The 22,720-nt window shown below is 38.2% G+C and overlaps 1 protein-coding gene across 3 annotated transcripts in view; it reads right to left on the reverse strand.

The window, feature by feature from the left end:
• The window catches only part of SPECC1L (sperm antigen with calponin homology and coiled-coil domains 1 like), a 70,508-nt gene that overhangs the window by 34,738 nt on the left and 13,050 nt on the right, over positions 1-22,720 (reverse strand). For 2 of the 3 annotated variants that reach the window (XM_084538892.1, XM_084538890.1), the window contains exons 3-9: positions 17,310-17,469; positions 14,681-16,314; positions 13,012-13,219; positions 5,872-5,945; positions 5,210-5,385; positions 3,268-3,431; positions 1,489-1,580 (exon numbers count right to left, since the gene is read on the reverse strand). In XM_084538892.1, coding sequence (XP_084395018.1) covers positions 1,489-1,580; positions 3,268-3,431; positions 5,210-5,385; positions 5,872-5,945; positions 13,012-13,219; positions 14,681-16,314; positions 17,310-17,469 — 2,508 coding nt within the window. The remainder of the gene's footprint in view (positions 1-1,488; positions 1,581-3,267; positions 3,432-5,209; positions 5,386-5,871; positions 5,946-13,011; positions 13,220-14,680; positions 16,315-17,309; positions 17,470-22,720) is intronic. The other variant, XM_084538891.1, reaches the window with a different exon arrangement.

Raw genomic sequence — 22,720 nt, forward strand, 5'->3', positions numbered from 1 at the left:
TCATTTACATGCCTTCCCCTTTGTCTTTCAGTCAATGCTTGCCACTAATGAGTGTCCAGCTATTAATGACTTGGTTCTATACCAGAATTCAAGATTCAAGTAATTTTGGCAAACAGTACAAAAAAACAAGATCAGTACATCTGATCAAGTTTACAGTATTTTCAGTTAAATAAAGTTAAATAAGCCTTGGGCTTGGTCAAGAAGCCCTCTGACTGCCAAAGCAGAAGTACTGCCAAAGTCCAGCCTTTTAGAACATGACATTAAGTGTACTTCTTCCTACAAAAGCACAGAAATAAACAGAAATATAGAGACAGATCAACAGAAACAAAGCATGTCAGAGAATGTCACATTTAAATAATTTAGAAAATTGTTGTCAGGAGTGACTGAACTGCAGAAAATAGCAGAAGCTCTCAAAAAGTCATTCCAGCATTATCATGAAGGCAAGGGGAGAATTACTGACGTTAAAGGAGTAAAATTTTTTTTTTTTTTTTTGAGAATCTGGTCCCATCTTTGTCCTTAAGCTTGTTTGCTTTTGCTGAAGTCTCTCTTCATGCAGCTAGTGAGATCATAAAAACAGCAATGATCTATAAAGCTGAGCACTACTGATGATGCAATCTTAAGTGCACCTAGACTCCTGTAGCAGATGAATAAATGGACAAAGCTTCAAAGGGGACAGCACAAAATACACAGTACAATCAGCAACTGGACAAAACTCTCAGTCTGCACAAAATTAACAAAGATAATCAATTTACAATGATTTCATTCTTCTCTGGTCAGGTCTGATATCAAAAGCCCATGCAACATGGGATACATTTATACTGATGACTGCTGACAGATTCTGCACAGATCTGAGACCACTGCCTGAAGGGGATTACTGCTGTTTCCATTCCAGGCACAGGACTAACAACTGACAAACAGCAAGTCTAAATCTAAGGAATGTAGATAAAGTTTTCCTCACAGCCTTCTCAGTACTGCAGGAATAGCAAGGGTTGAGAATATTTAACAAGAATTTCCAAATTATGCCAAATCTTGTATTTACAATATGGTTCTCCATGAAGGACTCCAAAGGAACTAATGTAGTATATGTGTGTTTTGTAACTTTTCCTTCAGTTGCAGTGCTTAAACAGATGTTATACAAACAGGACATGTAAGAAAACATACCTAAGTTATAATAACCTCTTACAAGAAAATAAGAGTTTAAGGAGATATTTCTATGTGGACCCTAGGTGCAGTGATCAGGAAGGAACAGACATGGGCTCCATCTGTATCAAAACCAGGGAATTCTTACATTTCGAATACAGCTAAGTGTCATTTTCTCTAAGGTTTCCTTGGAGAAGCACCCTTTTGGTAGACTGAACATTTTAGTAGCTACTTACTTGAAGAAGCATTTTATCATTATGTCCCCACAAAGCCAAACAATAGTAGTGGCTGTAGTTTCATGTGCTCTTCTTCACAAAGAAGGATTAAATGCAGTTATAAAATACCTACCTGCATAGGGGAGACAGCAGCAGCTGGGGGCGTTTTCATGGGACTTGGACTCAGGGGAGTGCGAGGAATTGTGGCAGCAGCAGGGCTTGGAACTAGCAGACACACAGAAAGGAAACCATTGTGAGCACTGCACCATATTGCAATGAACAAGGAGACTGGCTGCATATAGCAAACACTCTCCTTGCATTTTACATTACTGGTTTTACCAGATCACATCTTTTAAAATTTCAATTAGTAACTGCCTGCAAAATCATTCAGAAGTTTGCCTACACGTTCAATCCTCTGTAATTACATTCATTTTCTGTCTTGAATATATTATCCATGGTAAAAACATTTAAGTTTACTGCAGGGTGGACACGGCTAAGGTGCAGGATACTATTACCCTGGCAGATGTAAATGATAGCATTGCTAGTTCTCTGATCTCCAGATAGTTAAAGAGATGGTAGCAGGCTCCTGGGACAGTAAGACAGGAAAGATATCCACTGTCACCTGCTTCTCCTTTCTCATTTTCAATCCAATGCCATCACTACTACATAGTCCATAGCTAATGTAGGCCTACTGTTATGTAAGAGTATCCAAATTTTGAATTAAACAAATACTATGATTAGAAAAGTATGAAAACAGATAAACACTGAGCTGGCTGAGTCAGTCATATGCTTCCTTAACATCATGATTAGGTACGAATGCTGAAGACAACAGATACCAGCTTAAAATAAAAGGTGAAAAAGAAGGCAGAGGGAATTTACTCTTTTACCAAACTCCGGCAAGATAGAACCTTATTCCAAAACAGATTGGAAAACCTTCTAACTCTACTCTAGGAAAATCAAAAACTTAATACCAATGAAATAAGAAAATATGCAAGGAAATAGAATCATTTACAGAATCACCAAATAATAGAGATACTTCTATAGCATACTACATTTTCAGTCTTTAAGTGTGTAAAAATCGATTTGCTACGCACAATACAGGTACTGTAAATCTCTCTGGTAATATAGTCTACTTCCAGCAAGGTCTTTTTACTTCAGAAGCTCACAGCAACATTATCATAAGTGAAATTCAAGGACAAAAGACTTGGTGAAGAAAATGTTTTAAACCATACAACATCTCACATGCAATCAAACCTAAAACCTGTTTCCCATTTCAGAAGAATTACTTGGTTTTCTTATTCTACTCATCTACAGAGAAGGACAATAGTATCTTTTTTTTCACCATCAGAAAATTACAGTGAATTCCACTGTCTCAACAGTGAGATCCCTTTCATTTCAGAAATGAAATTCCCCCTATCTTCTAATAGTGATGTTGGTTGGACCTTATTTTTAACTTTCATTAGCACTTTGTCTATGCAAACGTAAGTTATTAAAAGAAACAAACTTGGCTCTAGCCATTCCATTGCTTTTAGAATGCTTACTTTGGCACACTATGTACACAACTTAATAGGAAGGTTGCAGTCAGCTGTGATCCCAGCTACAATTATGTACTGCGTGTTTATGTATTTCTAATATATGGGAGCACCAAATCAAAGCATCTAGCATGTGAAACACTGGCACTGCAGCAGTGAAGAAAAAACAGAAAACAAAGAAGGATACTTGCCCTTAACCACAGTGAACAAGCTGTTGTGCAATCGAGTTTAGGTTGATTTGTTTCAGCCATCGCTTATAAATCATGATGGTATAATACAACAACTTACCTTTGAATTGGCTAAGCCATTAGAAATGCCCAAGTCAAAATACCCAAAAAACATAACGTAGTACAGACACTACATTGGTTGAAAATAATTACCTTGGGAGGCACTGTCAAATGACTTGATGAGTGTTTTTACAGTAGGAGTTGGCTCTGAGGAGGTGGATGATCTGCGACTCAGGCCCATTCCCTGTCTCAGAGCTGCCAAATCTCTCTCTACGGCATTCATGTAATTGTATACTCGGCCACGTTCCTCTTCCTGCCTGAAATCAATATGCAGCCTGTTTAAGGCATTTAAAAACATCTTAACACACAAAGTGTTACAAAATCAACACAAATTTGAAGTCAAATTAAAATCTATGGTCAAAAAAAATCAGTCATTAACCTATTTTTCTTTCCACTGTAATTGAGGAATAGATGATCACCCTAAATTACCAATGTAAGAGTTCTTACTATTTGTCAGCCAGACAGCTTAAGCACCAGGCAAAAAAAATCTATCAAATCAATAGTCTATTTAAGGCTAAATTTCTGTTCCCCTCTCAAATACATACATATAGATGCATACAAGGAAAAACTGAGGTTTAAAGATTTTACCACATGAAAATAATCAGCTCAGAGGGGAGATATTTTTTTTCCTACCTGCACAAAGAGAAAACAATTTAAATCAAGAGTAAGGAGATGAGAATAATATATTTCTAGCATTAATGTCTAGGCAGCATCCAAATCTGTTTTGAAGCAAAAACTTTAGAATTTTAGAACAGAATACTTATCATGGTTATGGTATTCATTGTCACTCCCAAGACAAAAAAATAGGTTTGAAGCAACCTATTTTCTATAGCCTGAACTAATTAAACATTGTCTGATTTTTGCTTCAGATGTTGTAATATACATTCTCACCACCTTCCCTCCAATACAGTAATTATATCATTTTCCATTTCTATTTCAATTGTCTCCTTGTTCTTTGCCTACAGTGAGTCAAATGCTGTGTGTATGTAGACAAGTAAGGAATATACTGACTATAGTCAGCAAGCCTTCAGAAGTGCAACTGTAACCTCAAAGGTTCATTTTCGAGGAGTAATTGAATAATTACAGTTCTTGCCAAAATGTATTAGTGTTCACCCTTCTCACTTTCATGATCCTACTTCAGATAAGAAGGCTTACAACCACCACTCATCCATTCAGATAATTTTCCACTTTCAGTGTAACCAGTTTGCTCTCCCTATCCCTATCATGTTTTTCCCACACTTTTCTCCTAGCCTACATAGGAAGTAGGATTGGAGGTAAGTATAATGTGTCCTATAAATAGCTCAAACAAAAAAAAAAAACAACACATACACATTGCAAACATCATTACTGTACTTGTAAGCTATTCAATATTTAGAGACAATGAAGTCAGGATTAAAATGGTGCTGCCCAAGATGTTGCTATTCTATGTAGTTACTGATGACTAACACTCCTGAAAGACATAGGATTCAGTTTTTAACTAATTGTATGACCTAATTCGAGCATCATAATTTGAAATGTTTTATTTTAAAAGTTAATTTTTATATGAAACACCTCTAATTATTTCCAGAAACAATTACCAGTGGAAAGAAAACAGTACAAGATGCATGCAGAGGAAGGTTTCTTCTCAGGTAAAGCTACAGTCGTATTTTCAATCACACCAAAAGCCCTGGCTACTAAAGGGAAGTATTAATGATGGTACAGAAAAGCTAACTCTGCTTGTTTTTCATGCTGAAGAAAATTAAATCAAGACTAAATGTTACTGGGAAAAATCCTCCATCACAACCTGATTTTACAAAAGTGCCAAACTAAATATTCTTAAATAAATAGTATACAAAATAAAGAAACAAATACTTTTCTTCTAAGCTTACTTATTTTGACTCCCTGAAAGCCTGCATAAAGCAGCCTGTTGAAATACACATCTTTACAGTGACAGAATTTACAAACATCCAGAGCCCCAGTAACAGTTAAGATACTGGATTTCCAAAACTGTAACGCCCCTACAAAACAGACAATATCCCTGTTGTTTTGTGCATACTTGCGTGACTTTATTTCCTCCAACTCTTTAGTGAGCTTCTCATTTTTTTCCTGAGCTTCATGTAATCGACGCTTTAGGTCCCCTATCTCTTCCTGGGCCTCAGACTTGATATCATTTGCTATAACCACTGCAGTCTGTAGATCGGCTTGGAACTGACGCCATTCTGCAGACTCCTCCTAGAAGTAAATCAAACTTTACATTGAAAGCTGCAGCAAGAATTGTGAAGTTGAAGTTATCCATATTACTCATATTTTCCCTCTGCTGTTACAGGAAGCAACTTCGAGGTCTAATAAAGGCACTCGTCTCTGGCATTATGCGTAACATAACTTACAACTTTCATTGATCAAGTTTTGCTGGAAACAACTTCAAAAGGTCATGAATTTCTTTTCTAGAAACAGAGATAATGTTCCTTCGTCTTCTCATGCATAGTTTAATGCATATTTGTTTTCTTCACTACAAATATTTTCTCCTAATCCCGATACCGTACTTAAAAGACAATTTTTCAAAATTAGTTTTTAGTCTCTGTAGGTTAGTAAATATATTCCCCTATGATGCCTTTCTCCTCAGAAGTAATTGTATTGGTATTACATCCAGCCATACCACTTTTTGACAATTTCACATGCAGGTCTTACGCCATTCCAAGTTTTTAGGTATTAACCTACCCGGAGTCTCCTGTGAAGATTCTTTATCTCTCTTTCCATGTCATGCTTTTGGTCCTGAAGTTTTTTAACTGTATCTGAAAAGAAAGTAAAATTCCATGTAAGATCTTATCTAGGGATCTATTTACTTAAGAAATAGTAACTGAAACAATCTGTAATATATATATATTTTTATTTTTTTTTCTTTTTTTTATAACCAGAGCCATCTGGAGAAAAATATGATCAGAAGCAATTTGACAGAAGTCATCAATAAGTACATACTGCTCTATGACTGGTAGGGGAACAGCATAAACCACATCGATTTTTATACAAATCCCAGTCTCTTCACTACATGTCACAACATTAAAATGACAAAACAATAACAAACAGCAAACAAAACCAGTACATACAAGGTAGGTAGGTTAACATGGAAGGATCCTAAAACTATGGATATCTAGAGGCTTTTCCTCTTCAACCACAAGCTGCAGATACATTAAGCCTTTTGATTCACAATTTACTCCTCTGCCACAAAGCAGCTGACATAACACCCACTGCTATGCCTTCAATGGGGATAAAATCCTTACATTCCTGTCTGTCAAGCTATTATATGAAGTTGAAACAAGCTATATTTACAGCAAAGGGACAAACAATCAATGAGATCATGTTATGAAAGAGATGGGCCCTTAAATCTGTCAGCAGCGATACAGAAGCGAATGCAGCTTGATCAGCACCAAACCCTAATGCAGCGTCTGACAGACTGGCAACTGCAATTATTATTCATTTGTTACTTGATTCAATACGAAAGGACAGTGTGATTGATTACTCCATTCTTATAGCTAAGCAATTAATGAAGAAGAACACAGCATAAATTTCTAATTAGCACGTCACTTCACTGATCCTTGGATTCTAGGGTGTTTCATTTCCATAGCATCGTTCAATTATTTTCAAAAAGTAAAAACGATGGACCAACTGATTAACTGGGGGTTTCAGTTCAGGTTCGTGATCTGCTTAGAACAAATGTTTTCATTGTGTATTAGCAATGATCTTTTCACAGAAAGATTGAAGCGTGCCCAACACATACAGACCAATTGACACAGGTTGGGTGTGTGTCTGATTTTCCAAGATGAACCACTTTCCAGTATTCGTACTTGGCTCTCAGGCCTCAGGAAAAGCACCGAATCCAGGGTTTATTCAAAGTCATTGTTCTGCCAATACCCATCAATACCAATATCTTCCCAAGTAAGCCATAACTTCAGTACTCCTTGTCTTCTGTCAAAGAGCTTTTCCTAACAATAAAGATGAAGCTGCTGCAGACTAACGGGAAGACAGCAAGCATTTCCAATTGTTCAAATCAAATGCAACAACTGATTTATGCTGATGTGTACAATCAAGAACCTCAACAAGGTTCATAAGAACATTTTAACTTTCCAGTGATGGAATTCCTTCTGGTTTCTTCATTAGAAGAACTAATTGAACTTTGCCTCAATGGTCCCAACTTCAGAGGCTTTAAATGCCACAGTTGATTTCTTTACAAGAACGATACAGAGCTCAGCTGGCCTGATAACACGATAACCTCTCAGGCTTGCAAAAGCTGAAACACTAAAATTAGACGTATGTCTTTACATATCTCCTTCTTACAAGGCTGCCCATTTTAAGACGCATCCAACTGATCTTTGAGTTCTGAAGACAAGCCCAAGAGCGGGCCAACCAAACCTCACGCTACCATGATATTCAAGCAGAGCTTTCCAATTTTTAGCTTCTCTATTTATATACAACTTGGCTGAGCTAGAGTCAGCATTTAGATGCCAGCTTTAGGTCAAACTTACAAAAGTTGCTCCCCCTCCACAGCATTTTTTCCCTTAAACAAATGTTAAAAAAAAAAAAAAAAACAAAAACACACACACTGCAAATTAGGTAATTTTCAACAGTGACAGCAAGTCAACACAACCTAAAGAGCTTCCAGTAGCACTTTGAAATGAAATCTAGAGCATGAACATTTTCTTTTTTACAGGTAGTTCAATGTTTTTAAAAATAAAATCTGTGCTAACAAGCCGTAGCTCGCCTAAAAATAGCTACAAACCAGAAACTATAACTGCATTCAGAGTTAAAGCTTATATAATACCATTGTTTTGAGCTTTTGTGAGATATGAAACGCACCATTAGGTTTTAGTATATTTATGCTTTGAAGTAAAACACAATGGCCAGAATATTCTGCAGTTACTATAAACAATACAGAGCATTTGACAGCAGTTGTTGGAAACAGTCATCCCCCCACCCCAAATCTATCAGAGATTAAAAAAATAGGACTGGACAGAACTACCAATTAGCAACTGCAAGAATTTGAAACCTAGTGAGAAATTAAGACTGAGATAGGTGATTTCACCCCACCCAGTCTGAGCTCTGTTCTTAGCACTGTGCCACCAGTCACAGCCCGAGAACTCCATCAGTCAGAACAGGCAGAGAGGCAGCAGCCTCTGCACACCTTCTTTACGGTATCCATCCTTTGTGCATCTTCACAGCCTCCCTAGTTCTTCTCTAATATGCACAACCCCCTAACACCTGTATGCACTGCAGTTTTCAGTACAGTGGGCAGGTGCTTCCCTTCCACCATTATCCAGCGTCCTCCTTTTAAGGAGACAAGAAAGAGGACTGAGATAAAAGGAAAAATAACTATTGTCTGGAGGTAAGTAAAGAACAAGGGAGCCGTTGTGATAAACAAGTAGGATAACTAAAGATATCAAATACACAAATCAGCAAGCTGCTTATGTTTTATTGCAGGATTCAATTCTGTCTGCATTTTAAATCACAGTTTGACAAGTCCTTGCTTTTTAAAAGGTAGCAAAATAACTTCCAAGAAATGCAGACTACAAGTGTTAAAAACTGCAAACTAGGGCTGGAGGCAGGAGGAAGGAATAGGATGCCATCCTACTTTTATAAGGATGCCATAAAGCATCGCTGCATACTGTACCTCTTACTAGTTACAGTTAGCAGCTAGAATCCCTCCCTACAAGGTGAGGATGAGCATGAACATTCCATTGTTTAATTCCAATAATCTTTGTAAAAAGAAAGAAGAAAAGTTACAATATGAAGATGTTTCCTATGCGTTTTTTTTAAATGTTCACAATATGCAGCAGTTTCACAAAATGACATTATGGTTCTCGACAGGCAATGCTAAATGTGCAGAGAAGGGCGACGAAGCTGGTGAGGGGCCTGGAGAACAAGTCCTACGAGGAGCGGCTGAGGGAGCTGGGCTTGTTCAGCCTGGAGAAGAGGAGGCTCAGGGGCGACCTTATCGCTCTCTATGGGTACCTCAAGGGAGGCTGTAGCGAGGTGGGGGTTGGCCTGTTCTCCCACGTGCCTGGTGACAGGACGAGGGGGAATGGGCTTAAGTTGAGCCAGGGGAGTTTTAGTTTAGATGGTAGGAAGAACTTCTTCACTGAAAGGGTTGTTAGGCATTGGAACAGGCTGCCCAGGGAAGTGGTGGAGTCACCATCCCTGGAAGTCTTCAAAAGACGTTTAGATGTAGAGCTTAGGGATATGGTTTAGTGGGGACTGCTAGCGTTAGGTCAGAGGTTGGACTCGATGATCTTGAGGTCTCTTCCAACCTAGAAAATTCTGTGATTCTGTGATTCTGTGAATTCATCCTGACAGAGATGGATCCACAGAGGGTTTTCAGAGTTTCTGTACTAGCTACTTTGTTTTGCTTTGTACTAACACAGAAAAGGCTATCCCAGCATTAGGACATCTGTACAGAGCTTTATCAGCCTAGCAGTTACTAGGAACTGCAGCTTCCTTACAAAGCAAGAGGCACTGGTCACAAACACACCAAGGCTCAGGCAATTTGCTTATCTGCTGGGCTTTTGAGCTGACCCCTGTCAGCCAGGAGGTCTATACAGCAAGACAAATGCACATCAAGTGTCCAATGTTAGCCAAAAAAACAATTAAAAACCAACATTCAATTGACTTTTCCAACGTTATGGTAGGCAAGGACAAAACGCCATTTGTAAGAATTTAGTTTCATAACTGTCCTTTTCAAATGAGATATAAAGCATTAAAAACTAATTCTGCCAGCCCTCCAACAGAACTGCTTATTCACTGACCATTGGACATATCAAACTTCTCACTCACCTACCCTCGTCCAAAAGATGTTCGGACTTAAATCCTTATGGATAAAGAGAACTGCTATGTTTAACACAGTGCTAAGAGAACATGCCAGCAGTGTTTTCAGGCTTCGGAAGAACCATCTGACAACTTATAAGTTAACCCACAAACATCAATTTTCTGCAAACCAGGATACAAAATTTTCCCCACAAATTAATTTGTTAACTTCTTGGAAGAATAAAAGGCTTCCTTTCCACCCCCTTAGTCATCAAAGCTGATGAACTGACAGCTCTGCTACCTGACTACTGAAACTTTTCCAAACCACACATGAAAACTTGAGCAACCACGCCACCTAGTGCAGTGCCCGGCCCCCTCCTGTTGCCGTCCTCCCTCTCCTGCCCTCTCCCAGCCCCTCACCACCACCAAATACCTCCAGACCCATCTCCACCAAAGGCTGCTTCTTCACAGTGCACTTACCATAATACAAAACATAATATTTTGTATTTAATGTTAATGTGTCTTTTTTTTTTTTTTATTTAAGAAATTTAACATTTTAAAGAAATCTAAGAAATGTTTGTTGTTTGTTTTTTTTTTTTTTTTTCCAAGTTAATGTTTCATTTTTAGATACAACACAGAATCACATTTGCTTACAACTCCTCACCCCACCAGTAAGAAGTTCAGCTGCGCTGGCTGCAGGTCCTGCCGCATGTGGACTGACAGCAGGAGCACGCTGTGTGCTTTCAATCAGCACAGCCAAAATTCTGCTGTCCTTACAGGAGACATGACAGTTTTTGCAGGCACACATATAGTAAGAGCTGAAACGTGGTAACTCTGTATTCTGATCACTGTGAAACATTTCCTTACACATCCCTTGGACTTCTTCCTAGCATTTGGAAAGCCAGCGATGAAGCATGCCCTAAGTCCCAGCGTTGGGGCATTCATTCCATGTTCCTGCGTTACCATTTAGCGTTAATTAGCCACTAAACTGAATGCCAGCTCACCTATGAAGCATCTTACCCCCATTGTAAAGTCTGTCTTCTGGGAATTCTTTCAGTGGTAATTTTCTATCATTTAATACCTGTCACTTATCAGTTGTCTTACCACCACTTTCATTCACCCAGTGATTTTGCCATTTGACAAACTCTCTCAAATTCTCCCATATTTGCCCCTAGGCAAATGCAAGATTTAGTCATATTTTACAAGTTCACTGCCTAAGAGACTACCACCAAGAAATTCCAGCCTAAGCCTTAACTAAGAACCCATAATAAACGGTGTTTTCAAGCTGTCCAAGAAAGTTGTGGGGATTTTTTTTTCTATTTTTTTCCTCATTATTGTTTTTTGTTTAAGTTTAGTTTAATACTATTTTTCAGGTGCCATCCTTTCCTATGGCCACTAGATGCCACTCTCCTTCTTGCCTATAACTACACCGATTTCTCCCCTAACCCAACCACACCAGGCTATCAGTCCAGCTGATTTTTTCTGAACTATTTCTAGAGAGATGAGTAACAGATTATTACAATTTTTGCTGAAAAAATTCAGCATAAATAGAAGTTCTTCCACCAGATTTTTTACCCTTTTAAGGGAAATATCTGACAGCTATTTTGTGAGACTGCAGAAACATTCCTACAAGACATCTGTCAAAACCATTTGTCCTATCCCCAAGGCAAAAGCATCTAAAAATTAGAGCTGCCTTGTAATTAGGCATTACTGAGTAAACACCTAAATGTTTACTTGACTGTGGTGCTGTTTCCTGTATGAATGTATTTCAGTTAAGACAAAAAAAAAAAAAAAAAAAAAGCAAGTAGAAAAAAAAACACAAGTGTTCCATCTTTAAGTGTTTGCTACAAAATGACTTCAGGACCAATGTCAGAGCCGTTGACCATATGCCTCTGATCCGGCTCCCAAAAAGGACCTTGCTTGCGTGTTGGTAAAGAAAGGGAGGCAAAAAGAGCAGAATAAAAACCTACATCAATTTTGTAAAGAGAAACAGTGATCGTCTTTCAAGATAAGGAAGTATTGCTTGGGGAAACAAAGCTGACAGCCACATGTCTGAAGACATTGGTCTTCAGATGAATAATCAGTTTAGCTTGCTTTAAACACCACCTTTTCTTTGATAGCAGACAAATTTAAAATACTTTCTATGAATATTTCACTCACTGTGAAAATGAATAATGCTTTGTTTTTTTCACTGTCTTATTTAGCATAGCACATATTTGAACCCTGTAAGTAGTATTGTGCAAATACAGCTCCCACAGGGTACAGTTGCCCAAGTTCTTGTTTAGATGGAGACTAATTGCAGAATTCCAGCCTGTGGTAGGAATGTCTGAACAGGTCTCAGATCAGAGAGGGAACTAAGGCACAGACAGATAGACAAGTATACAGTAAACATGAATTTCATTACAGGCTCCAACAGTTTCTTCTCCAGTGAGTCAACAGATAATGTCTTACTTTGACTTGCTTGAAGTTTGTTAGATTAATTTTTATGCTCACAGATCAATTTCATGACTTGAGCAAACCTATGCAGGAAAAGATGCACAATACATCCCTACTGTCAAGTCAGCTTTGACTTGACAGTAGTCCAACTTTCAGGACTTCTATTTATCCATTTCTCAACTAAAAAGGTCTTTCTTCAGGTGGGAGAAATCGGTTTTAAACATTCTCAAGCTACCTGGTAATCCTGATATTTGGGCACGTGAAAAAGAGAGCATTCTTAAAGAAAGTAAATCAATCATCTAGTCTCCAAAACACACAACTAGTACACTATTATTAAACATGTAATTACACGTTCTCCTACTTTGAAAAATACCTTGAAAACAGCATTGTCAGATTACATGTTTCTTCTCATTTCACCGATTTTTGTTCCCACACCATCTACTATGAGGACTGAAGAAGCAAAGCCAACTTTACTTTTTTTTTCTAGCATTATAAGGGCTCTGTAAAGCCCTGTCTGACTTGAATTCAGACATACAAAACACAAGTGAGAATATTTTCACTATTTCAGCATTCTGTTTCATTGGTTCTTAAATTCTCATTTCTCTCACAAGAAGAACTCATAACACTTACTCTCTAAATCAGATATGATGAGATTGTCATGAAGCTTCACAGCACGATGCTGCTCTACTTCATCCTCCAACTCAAAGATAGTTTCTTTCATGTCACTTCTCTCAGTCTCTTTTTCATCTAGTTCTGTCCGAAGTTTTTCTAGAGTCACATTAAGATCCTCAATTTGTTTTTTGGCTTCTTCTTGGAACACTCTATATTCATCTTCGACCTGAAAAAGAAATACCACATGTCATAACTAAATAGATTGCATTTTAAAACACACTGAATTTTGTAATTAGCATACTTATGGTTGGAAAAAAAAAAGTCCACTCTTTTGTGCATCAGTTTTAGTGCTTGTTGGATCTGAGAGAGAATTTGTTTTATTAACCTAGTAGCAAGTTTCACATTTGTGTGTATGTGTGAGTTGAAGTACTTCTAAGAGGAGTGTTAGAAGCCACTGATCTGCTTAATTAAAAACCAAAAAAACAACACACAGGGAAAGGTAGTAGACCTCTTTTCAGAAGCAGCAAGACCGTTTTACCCTGCCTCATGAAACTACAACTTAAATAACAAGCTGAGATCAGAGTCTCTAACATTCACTCCCATGCCCAACAGCAAAAATTAGGGTCATGCCTTTGGGCAGGTCAACACAGGCAGCAATTTTAATCCACAAAATGCCCTACTTTAAATCACCTGTTTGGGTATTTATTTTAATAGCACTACACAAGTTTAATTATTAAAATTTTATTTTATTTTTTTTAAATCTCAAATTAAGGTTGATTCTAACTAGCTGTTGATCATCTTGAGTAACATGTTGATCTGCAACTAACACAAAGCTCAGACATTAAACAAACTTTCTCATCAGGAAGATATACCTTCAAATGCATAAGCAATACATTTGCTAGATAAAATGAGTTTCATTTAAATCCAAATAGCTGCTCTAGGATTCAAACATTTTCATCCAGAACACAATTAACACACAAGCTGTTCCTGGACGGATGATTATCAAAAACCTTTATATATTTGCCATACTTAAGGATCAGTTAAAAATGTATGTATTTTTTTTCTCCAATTAAAACTAAAACCTTTATTTAGTAAATTAAGGTACTTCACCAAATGTAATTTTCTCCCTCAATTAGTCATTTCTCCATTAGACAACACTTCTCTGCCTTAGTTTATTCTAAGTTAATTGAACCAACCTGAATAAGCTGAAACATTAAAATATTCTCTCTACACCGGTGAAAGGCTCTACAAGTCATCAATAGCTGGGTTATCACCTCAAAGCTTTACTCCAGGCACCCTCTCAGTGACATTCACCAGTTTGGCACCAACTCCTTGAAACTCTTGTAAAAAGCATACGATTTACATGTAAGCACAAAATTCAAGCAGTATTTAAGATAACGTACAAGTTTGACCCTGGACATAAGTATTGGTGTTTAAATACAGGTATTTTAAAAAGTAACCAAGCAGTTATGCTGCGTCTGAATGCACCAGTGCACCTGTTTTTGTTTTGTTTTTTAAAAAAAGCCTACAGCATTTTTATAATAAAAGTTAAGAAAGTCACTAATCCTAACCATACCATAATCTGATTAACCTTGTCACTAATCCTTTACTTCTGAAGAAACTACAATGTTCAACACTAAGAGTCATGATATACGGGTGATGTTAAAACACAGGATGTAAACCCTACCTTAGCAATGGCATCTTGCAACCGGTTGGCATCATTGCGAGTGTGTGCCAGCTCTTCTTGCAGGCTGCTGGCCAATGTCTCTGCTTTTTCTTTATCCAGCCTGACACTCTCCAGCAAATCTTGTATATCTGATTTATCTCCAGAGTTGTGTATAGAATACAGCTCAGCCACTTTCTGCTTTTCATGCTCTAACTGAGCTTTCAGCCTGTTCATCTCAATCTGGTCACTGGCTACTGTGGCTTTGTATTCCTCTAAGGTAGATGCTATTGCAGTTTTGCTTTTCTGCTCTGACTCAATGATCCGTTCCATGTGGTGATTTCGTTCTTTTAATGCCCCTATCATTTCTTGGGCCTCCTTGTTGTCTTGTTCTGCCATCTTCAACGTGTTGCTCAAGTGCTGCTGAACACCTAGCAGCTGCTCTCGCTCAAAGCGCGCGTTCTCTGCGAGGTCCATGTAACGCTGCTCTAACTCCATGTAGCGACCGCTTTTCATATCTTCATCGATTACATATGAAATATGGTGTTCATCTAAAAGAGACCGAAAATACTCAATCTGACGGCTGAAGTGTTCTAACTTGTCGCTTTGCTGGCACAAAGATTCCATGAGGATTACTTTTTCCTCTCCCAGTCTTTCATTCTCACTGTTTAGCTCCTGTGTTATTTGTTGCAAATCTGCAAGCTCTTGAAGCGTGGCTTGGAGCTCTTCAGCTGTACTGTGTTGGTTCTCTTCCATCTGATGTATCCGTTCTGTCAGACAAGCTACAGACACTTCACTCGCATTGCCACTGCTTCCTTTCCTAGATCTTTCTATGCTTGGTACACCTTCTGACTCCGAAGATGATGGAGCATCTAAGGCATCATCGCTTGATGTCAGTGGCTGATAAACTTCACTGCACTCACTGTCTAAATTATCCATGGAGTTACTATGTTGATTGTCCATCAAAGTGTTTTCATCCTGACTCAACAGGTCTTCCATTGATCCAGGGGCAGAACCTTCCACTGAAGACGTCAGAGTGCCACCGCCATCACTGTGGTTGCCAGCTGTAATCTCAGGACTCAAAGACTGATAGCCAAAGAGTTTCTCAGAGTTGTCCAGCCTTTGTTCCAAAGAAAAGCCTAATGCATTCAGTCTGTCTTTTAACATTCGATTCTCATTCTTCAGCTGGTTGAGCTCTTCTCGGATGGCAGTGTTTTGTTCCTGTAACTGTAGCAACGTAGACTCTACATCAGTTGGCTGATGGACAACAATGGCCTCTTTTTCTTCAGATTTTTCATCACCTTCAACTTGATCTTCATTAAGTCCCAGCTGGGCACGCATGTCCCTTAGTTCATTCCTCAGGTGCAAGATTTCCACATCTTTAGTTTTTGCTAACGTCAGAAGATCATTCACCTTTGCTTCCAATGCAGCTTTGTCACTGATTTGATTGTCTGATTTGGACTTACTCATTCGAATATCCGATTCTGGATTGGTGCGACTACGGGAACGTTTTGCCAGTACCGTATCATTGGTCCCCTGTCCAGTCAAAGGTAGCTTTTTACTCTGGCTTAAACGGGAACGATCACGTATCCTCTCTCTAGAAGAGCTTGATTCTTTATTTCCAGATGAAGTGCTACGCTTAGTTGTGGAACTTGTACCTGTGTATTTTTTGAAAGTTAGGAACATTTATTTAAAACGCAGCACTGTAACATAAGACTTGTGTATTTTGTATCAGCTCTACAGTGGCTGTTTTTTTAAATCATGCTGGCAAACACACTCCATAAAATAAATTTACAGTTAACATTTAAATAATCTTTCTTATGAATCAATGGAGTTATCTTTTAATTGATGCATGCTTTTCCAGTTGCTGTATTTTACCAGTATTTTGAAAATGAGTCAGATCTTAGTTTAACTGTTAAGAGTTGCTAGGCTTTTTGTTTCCAAAAGTTTCTGACAAATTGTACAAAAAATACAGCAGTGCTATTCCTGAAAGTTCAATTTTTTCTGTTTTCAGTAAATTTGAATGCAAGCTTTTAAGAGATGAATTGTGTACTGTGATTCCCCAAATTAAATGACTTTTTTTTTTTTTTTATGTTCATCACATTTCATACAGACAAGGATGAATTACTGTTACTTTATTTCCAGATGATTTATAGCTTTGCAAGCATTATTGAATTCAAAACACAGCAACAGAAAGCAAGACATATTTCCATCGGTAACTGGTAACATACTAAATAACTGCACATTTCTGAACAGCTTATCAAAGATCTCTATTTTTATAATACAATAAAGAATGTTCAAAACATTGACTGTAACAAGCAATCATATCTTCAAATTCTAATGCTTGTGCCATGGATTATTATTTTTTTTTTTTACACAAATTAAACTATAATTCTTTAGATTAATTACATTACCTGGTATTATATAGTTGTTACATAATCAGCACTAAAAAAATTAAAAGAAGCAGCCTCCAAAGAGGTAATTACAATATTACAAAACAGGAAAAAAGAGGATCAAAGCCAAAGCAGAGAAGGTATTTGATTTGACCACAGCCTTACCAACTACTTCATAAGGCAATCTGGATCCACACTACACAGCAGGAAAATAAAAATGCCCCCAACTACTGTCTTTAAGGATCAATATATCCATTTACCTGCAACTGTTTTAGGCTTATTTTCCAGACTGTTCATGGTTGTCCCTGCAGCTGAAGACACTGTTGATACACAAGTGCTCTTCTTTGCCTTGACACCATTGGTCATTGTCACTCCACCGCCACCAGCCATCCCTGCTAAGAGGTCATCGTTACTCTTAGTCTGAAAGAAAGGCAAGATGTGGCTTTAAGACAGCTGGCAGAGAAGTCTGCATAGCCAACATTTCTCCTGGTAAAGATTCCGTAAGTTTAACAAGTACATATTTGACTAGTCCTGTGTCTAGTCAAGTATGGCGAAGTGTAGATGCACTGCACAGTGCACAGGAAGGGAGCTGAAATTTAACTTCAGCTACTTACATGTGATTGACCATAGAAACTGCCTCCCCTCTCCCAGACAGAGGGAATGATTAATGTTTTAATACCAAGGTGAAAAAAACAATAATGAAATCACAGTAATAACGCAGCCTAACACTTCTGAATTTCGACTGAAAGGTTCCTTAATTATAAAAATGAACACTATTTTTACGCAATTAAACCAGCAAATACCAGGAAGTAACCATAATATCCTTCAAGAGAATATGATCAAGCATCTTCTGGTGGACAAGTTCACAACAAAAAACAAACCAAACAACAGAAATCAATCCAAGATGAATAAAATACCATTTTAAGCTCAAAATGCTAACCTACAAACCACCAGAGAGGGGAGGGGACGGGAAAGGCCGCCCTCACCACATATCCTTTGCCTTGTTTTCATGCTCCTTACTAGGCACTCTTAGAGACAGGATGTTTGGTTGATGAACTTTTTGTCTGACCTCCCAACATCATTCCTGAAACTACTGTTAGCCACAAACGCTGCCTGGAATGTGACAAGAGTAAGCAAAGGGACCTCAAGAGCCAGATTCCCAAACAGCAAACACATCTTTCACCGTAAAGCAAACTAAAAACTCTAAGTTCCTAAGTATGAATTGGCAGACTGTACCACTCTTTAAAATGCAATTTGTTAAATGGAGAAACAATCTAAATATGCTAAACATTCTTCTCATTATAAGGACAAAAAAGTTAAAAGAAAGCATCTGTGTTAGAAGTATTCCCTGAGTGACTGCATTATTCAGCTGGATAAAACATTTGAAGTCTCAGAGCCCAACTAAAAAGTAGTGCTCAGGACCTAACCAGTTGCTTTACATAATGGCTTACAAATTCTGCAGGCTTGTAATATAAATATGTATGTAAGCTAGAAGTTAAAGACTATATGCCAGACATGATTTTATACATTAACAAAGAAGTTACACGGATAAAACCAATGTTGCCTCTCTTACCATTCTATAGCTTTTTACAGCTGAGTTACAGCTGGGGATTTGAGAACAGTTAGCAACATTGATAACAGCGATGTGCAAAGGTCATGGATGGGATCTGTGCCATTTACAACGAGCAGCTGCAAAACAAAAGGGAGCTGGGGAAGATAATGTATTTGTTCTGCATGCAGTCATTAGAAATGCAGATAATCATCAGGCAGAAGCAGGTATCAGTAAGGGTAAAATCTGCTAGGACAAAGGTGTTTTTATTAAATCATGTAGGACGCGGTACAGCCCTCTGAAGTGGATCATGAAAGGCTGGAGGAAAACCTATCACTCCAAAACTGTATTTTGATGTGCATTTAAAATGCCTTTCTGCTACAAAAGAGCCACTGTTGTGCCATTCTGCTTTTCTCCTCGCACTGCCACACGGTGCTGTGTAAGCCAAAGCCTTTCCAAAGGGCTCCCTCCTCCCAGGAGCCCAATCGCTGCCTGATCCACGAGCTTGCAGCCTGCAGACTGGCAGCTTGAGGTCAGGAGGATGGAGCTGCGGCAGGGCTACCAGGTCGGAAAGCTCTGCGGGCAACAGGGGGGAGCAAACAAACTCACCAGCTGGCAATCCCGTAACCTGTAATCCAATCAGACGTATCTAATCTAAACTTCATTTTCTGGGCGTGGGGACAGGAAGAAAACCATTTTCTGATGCAACTATCACCTGGAACAGCGCATTACAGAAAGACATAGATCGGTGCCTTTTCTAATTTGCTACTGACTCTGACATCAGTTGGCAAACAAGAGAGTTCAGGTGATGAGCTGTCAGACTTTTTACCTTGTTAAAACAGTGGGGAAATTAGATTAAGGCTTTAGACACTTATAGTACATGTTATCAAGCCAAATAGGTCAAGATGTGACTCAGCTTGAAGAAAGAAAACAGTACATAAAACACACACTTTGTGACATTAGTCACCTCCAGTCCTTGCTGAGCAAAGGGCTTTAAGACAACCCTTCTTATTCTGCCTTACACATACCCCATTTCTAGTCTAGGTTGGAAGGCACAGCCTCCTCCGCAGCCAGTTAGTAAACAGTTTCTCAAACCTGTAACACTACACTCTTGGCAGAGAAAACTCTTTAGCAAAGCTCTGGAAAACTTACAAATCAGCAGCTCTCTTCTGTACGCTCATAAGAGCAACTGTGCTTGACTTTAAAAACCGAAGTATTTTTATAGTATTTTTATTGGAACGGAAATCAATGTCACATGTTTATCAAATAATTTATTCTTGATGAAGAACAACTTCTCCCATTTACGAAAAATGTTGCAATCCTACTTAGCAATAAAAACCCTTCTTTAAAAATCTAAAAAATCAGAAGCTATAATTAGAAGTGCTCATCTAGACCTATGCTGATTTTCTACGTAAAAATAAATCCCTTATAATTATAAAATTTATATACCATGTTTCCCCACAACTTTATTCTTTTAATACAATGAAACTTGAATGGTCACCTCTATTAATTCATTTGATGTTAGTTTCTCAACATGTATATGCTATTTACTGCACCTCATTCAAATCCCATATATACATGTATATGTATATAAATGCTCCTACGTGGGATTTTCTTTGATGCTCACTGTCGCTGTATTTGAGGGCTTCAAACAGTAAACTTCACAACAATCTGTAATTAAGTTACTGCATTTTTCAAATAGAATACTGAAGCCTAGACAGAGGAATACTGAAAACACATTCTAATTTTTAATATTCAAATGTTAGTGTCCAAACCCTGACTCCTCAGGGACACTGGATTTTGCAGTTCATTTGCATGAAGTACAGCGGCTGTCTAATTAGTTGTATTAGCATGATCACAAGCTCATTAGCTAAAAAAGCCTAAAAATACTGATCTTAAAAGGAAAAACACACTGGTATTTGCCCAAAATATTTTCTAACAGATTAAAAACTAGAAATGGCTGGCAGTTAACCTTCTGCTGTAATGGCACGTGTGGGGAGATGAGGAGGTGCTGAACATCTACCAAAGTCTTAGGCAAACCAAGACTGACTGCAACAAGCTTCTGAAATAGTTCCTTGATATATAACCAGGCATTAATACATATACAGGCATTGCAAAGCAGACAGACCAACCCCTGGAACAGCATTCAGCTGTACAGAAGGGTAGGTCTCACACTTTCTTCCTGGACACACTGTCCAAATACTCTGGAAACTCCCCAGAAAAGGACAAATCTGTGGAACAACTCAAAGCTAAAAGGTCCCCCCACAGCTAAACACCTGCCTACGGATGAATCATGAAGGAGACAGAAAAAAAAACATGCTGTAATTAGAAAGTCATTTTTGATTGCACAGCATTATTACTGACTGAATTGAAGGTTGGGATAGTATTGTACCCATCTATTTCTATTTCTTAACAGCTACAGCTGCCTTTCATTCAATAACCAGTTTTTGTGCATCTCTATGCACACTTACTCTGAGGACTGAATTAAGTTACTAATTATCTACTACCAGCCATGCTTTTCCCCCCTCCCCAGGATATTAAATGGAATTTATAAAACACACACTAACTCATCATGTCTAAGAGAAGATCCTAAAAGCTTCTGTAAGGAAAACAGTATGCCAAAAGCTTCATTGACAAGATCAAATATTGAACTATGCGAAAAATGATTTTAAAAATAATACAACTGGTTATTGACATTTCTTTCAAGCCAGGAATTATACATGTGATTTGACAGTATCTATAAGCCCCAAAACATAAGCAATTAACTTTGTTGTGTAAGTACGGCACACTCAAAGGAGATAAAGTCGTCATTAAGTCACACAGCTGGCACAACAGCAGCTTGACAAGTAAAAGACATCCAACTGTATGAGTAAGCCTGGCTGTAACACAAAGCAGAGATAAGTCTTAGTAATTACGGGAAAATGTTTTATTGTACCTCAAACATACAATAGTCATAAATTCTAATCCAACATCCAAGCATTGCCAGAAGTGTTACTAATATAAGAAGTGAAATTGTGAAAGCATACTGGGTCAAATTTCTGTAGTGTTAGATCATCCTCCTCCTTTACCTCACCGAGAGGTATCACATAAAAAACTCGATAAGTACACTACAAAGTATCTTTGCTTCCGTATTCTCTGGGAGGTTTCTAGAAATGCAAAACGAGTAGCATCAACAACCATCAAAAGATGTATTCAAGTTAAGCTAAATTGGATGGCAGGGGCAGAAGGGGGACTCAGGGAGAAAAATCTAGCCAAAACCTGGCTTGCAAGTTCATCAGAAGCAATATTAACCACCATTAACCATAACAGAGCAGCAAGACTGTAAGAAAGGGACACACCTTTTGACTTTGGTAACTCTGCATAGCTATTACAGAGAGACCTCAACTATTACCACTTCTTTAATTCTAGGTCTTGCCAGTTATTTAAATGACCTATCTGCCTTCCTGTAGCTGACGGAGGCTCCGGCCCCAGCTGCAGACAGCAGCCCTTCTGCTCGTCCTGTTCTCTTGCTCCAGGGCAGCAGAACTGCCACAGCTCTGTGCACTGGGCTGCAGAACATCAGGAGGAGGTGAGTTCAGCCACGTTTCCCTACCAGGCAGGCTCATAACATCATCCAACCCAGCAGAGTGTGCTCCCATTAAAAAAAAAAAATAATAAAAATAAATAAATAAAAATAAAAAAGCACATCTTGGTATGTCTTATTTTATTTGGTTGTTGAAATCCATATGCTCCTAAATCCACTGCCCTGTTTTGGTAATACAAGAGAAAACCCCTACCTTTGAACCTGTTCTAGGAGCAAGAACCAACTTGTGCAAATTGAGCCCAAGCAATACTTCACACAAAGAAAGCCCAAAACAGCTAGAAGAATGCAGCTGCGCTGACCTGACACGGATCACCAAAGTCAAGAAGTTTCTCATTTTAAATACCTCATTAGTTCTTTTTTCAGAATTAGTACATAGCTCTTATCAAATCCCATTAGTCGCTGACACACTATTCAAGCATAACGCATGACACCACTAATAACACTCATCTGGATGCAACTTCCACGCTGCTCCTTTTGCAGAACTACTAAGTTCTGCAAAGTACATTGCTTTCCATCATCGTATCACACATTGCAATGTG

Source organism: Aythya ferina, assembly GCF_964211825.1.
Source record: "Aythya ferina genome assembly, chromosome: 17".
NCBI classification, from domain to species: domain Eukaryota; kingdom Metazoa; phylum Chordata; class Aves; order Anseriformes; family Anatidae; genus Aythya; species Aythya ferina.